At 41.2% G+C, this 3126-nt stretch overlaps 1 protein-coding gene across 1 annotated transcript; it reads right to left on the bottom strand.

Moving 5' to 3' along the window:
- Positions 1-1089: 1089 nt before the first annotated feature.
- On the bottom strand, positions 1090-2908 carry LOC118410090. The gene is made up of 3 exons (XM_035811580.1): positions 2732-2908; positions 2034-2239; positions 1090-1407 (listed from the first exon to the last, which is right to left on the bottom strand). Exons 1-3 carry the CDS (start codon positions 2813-2815, stop codon positions 1119-1121), a joined length of 579 nt encoding a protein of 192 aa, XP_035667473.1. The 5' UTR covers positions 2816-2908; the 3' UTR covers positions 1090-1118.
- Between the last annotated feature and the right edge of the window lie 218 nt (positions 2909-3126).

The following is a 3126-nucleotide window of genomic DNA, read 5'->3' as shown; positions in this document are numbered from 1 at the left end:
GGACGTCGACGGAAACCTACACCACTTCTTTATTATATCACAAGCTATCTATCTGTACTCCAAAATGAAGACCATACCATGTCCAAATCAAATGATACGACGTAGCACAGTCACTCATCGAAGTGGGACACGAAAATAAACTTTATTCAAATCTCATCACATTACCAAATATACGGACTTTATGAACTATATATAATAGCCCCAAAGTATTGACAAATACCTTGCAGCGATACAGATAGAGGTCATAGTAACGTTGCGCAGTAACATCGCAGAAGCAAATTTACAAAAAGCACGAGATACGTAACATCATTCTGAATAGTAAAACATAAAATAATTTGCGGGCTCTATTGATCGTTCGTCAACAAATCGAAATGAGTTAGTTTGTAATGTGAACTCTTTTATGAACATTGCTTTTAATATATCTACTCTCTGGATATGAAAACTTTATAACTGTACATATATTTTCCAATAAGAGAACGTAACAATAAACCAGAAACAACGAAATTAGATATATCTAGAGATGCCGGAACATGTGCATCGTTTATGTCCTAGGGGCCTTTACCTTTGATACATTAATAACAATGCATAACATTGTACATGTACCGTTGAAATCAGGAGCTTTATTACAGTTCTTATTTATGATACCACACGATTGCTTTAAGGTTTCAGAAATATAGCTTTGATAATATTGTATCAAAAAGCGTCGAAAGCACAATCGTTCTCTGCTTAGCTGTCATTATCATTATGGCTACAAATACATCCGCTACCTTGCAGGCTTGATGGCCTAAAAACTGAACCACAGAAGCCTCTACCAGTCTCCCAAGGTCGCTGGAAAAATAGTAGAAATTGGCCAAATAGACAGAAAACACACCAGAGGAGTTGGTTGGCCGACTGTACTGTAAGTTTGCGACCTGAGACTGTTCTCCTCGGTCAACCAACTCCTCTGGTTTGTTTCAGTCTATTTGGCCGATTTCTACTATCTTATTTCCAGCGACATTAGGCGCCTGGTAAAGGCTAAATCTCAGCCCTTCCAAACTATCGTTATTTAGCGTTTACCGATGGGAACAATGTCAATGAACATGTCCGATCCTTACCAAAGTTTAACTCCATTTTACCTTCTAGTTTACCTTCTTGTTAACGTTCAAAGTATTCTCAGTGTTGTTGTTCCTATCTTCGAATTTGTACATTCTAACCTGTCCATTGTACTCAACATCACTGCATCCGGTGTCCCCTACACTCCCCTGTCTGGTCGAACGGTTACTGTTGTGAGGATGCCCAAAGCGGGAGGAACACTCTGTGCCGGCAGAGCTGTTGCTGCGGTGTCTGCGGTAGGGATGATTGTGAAAGACTACCCTGTGAAGATCCACCAGTATCTTGTCCTGGCTGCGGAAGCCACACCTCTTGCACCTGGCGGGTCGGAACGGAAAATATCCCTTTTGTATAAATGAAACCCCATTGTCTAACCTACATACCAGGCAGGCTAAAATTGACTAATGCTCACCACAACTGATGGCGAAGACGAGATTATTACTCTCCAAGCAGAGGTTAAGCTCCGGCTGGCGTACTTCAAGAAAAATGACAAAAAAGAAAGCCCGATAAAAACGACTAAAAAAAAAAAAAACAGCCGGAGCCTAACCTCTGCTTGGAGAGTAGGGATTCTAGTATCCAGCTGACCGTACATGCACTTACCACGACGAAGAAATACATACCTTTACTACAAGCACGCCAATTAGTTTTATAGCTTACCACAAATATACATTTCTTTTCATGTTGTAGTAAAACAACCAACACTAAAACAGATACATCAAGCCCGTAAAAAATTAATAGAGCACCTGTATTTTTAATTTTCCTCTCATCGGGTCAATTGTCTTGATTTTATTCATTCATAGTCTAATCACTGCTTTAGGTATAGCATAGCAAGGACGTCATATCAGAGTTATTGTGAATACATAAGATCAGTTTTTTCGTGCAAACTAAGTATCAACTGATAAAAAAACCATCACCCATTCCCAAGCGTCGTAACAACCTCGCACCTGTAGTATCTCATGGGCCTGTTGTGGGACCTCAGGTGAAAGGCCAGTCCCCGCATGGTAGGGAACTCCTTGTCGCAGTCGTCCTCCCCACATCGGAAGCGTTTCCCAGGAAACCACATCAGACCCTCGGGTAGAGGCTGAGAAAACCTGGCGGCATGAGAGCCTCGGCGCGCTCTCGGGACCGTTTGCAACTTGTTGTGTATATTCTATAGATAAATAAGGAAACCATTCAAGAGAAGAAACACACACATTCACACACAAGCATAAGAAAATAACAAATGCACGCAACCACATAAACAAACACACAGATACAAACGCACAGACATATACACACACAGAAGTAAAACACACACACGCGTGCGCGCACACATGTACATGCACGCACTAACTACACAGACACATAATCACAAGACACACACACAAATGCAGATTCATACAGACAGACAGACAGACAGACACACAGACACACACACACACACACACACATATGGTACTGATTGCTCTCAGGGCTACTTCGGCTCCCTTTCCGCTCAGTATCCATATAACGTCTTTAATACATATCAGTGGTACACTACCGTTACATGAACTTTAAATATCTGCGTAAGGTCTACTTCCAGAGAACAAGTGACAGTGCGTTGGTCTTTGACTAAGATGACAGCACTGAAGCAGAACAAAGACTTTTATCCTGGAAGCCATACCTGTGTCGTAGATGCTCTCTGGTGTCTAGAGATCCACCCTGCGGACGATCCGAAGGTCCTGTCAGCCAGGTAACGATAATTCATGACTTTAGACTACTGTTTGATAGAGACCTGTCATAAATTCAGTCAGAACTTCGCGGGCTTCAGTTTGTCAATAGAACGCATCCACATGTTGAGATAACCATGTTAAACTACAAAATTTAAGATTTAAACAGTAAACACCTGTTTTTGTTACTTACATTAGTGGAAAACAAGTTCTACATATAACTTTGTACACTGATTTTGAATTACATCTATTTTTCTTTGCATGACTGTGTATTTTGGACAGATAGTCGCGTTTGCCCGCCGTGACTTGCTGACCTCTTGACCTGTACCTTATTATCAAGATATTGTCG

Source organism: Branchiostoma floridae, chromosome 2 (genome assembly GCF_000003815.2).
Source record: "Branchiostoma floridae strain S238N-H82 chromosome 2, Bfl_VNyyK, whole genome shotgun sequence".
In the NCBI taxonomy this organism is placed as follows: Eukaryota; Metazoa; Chordata; class Leptocardii; order Amphioxiformes; family Branchiostomatidae; genus Branchiostoma; species Branchiostoma floridae.
This window is presented reverse-complemented; position numbering and strand designations above follow the sequence as displayed.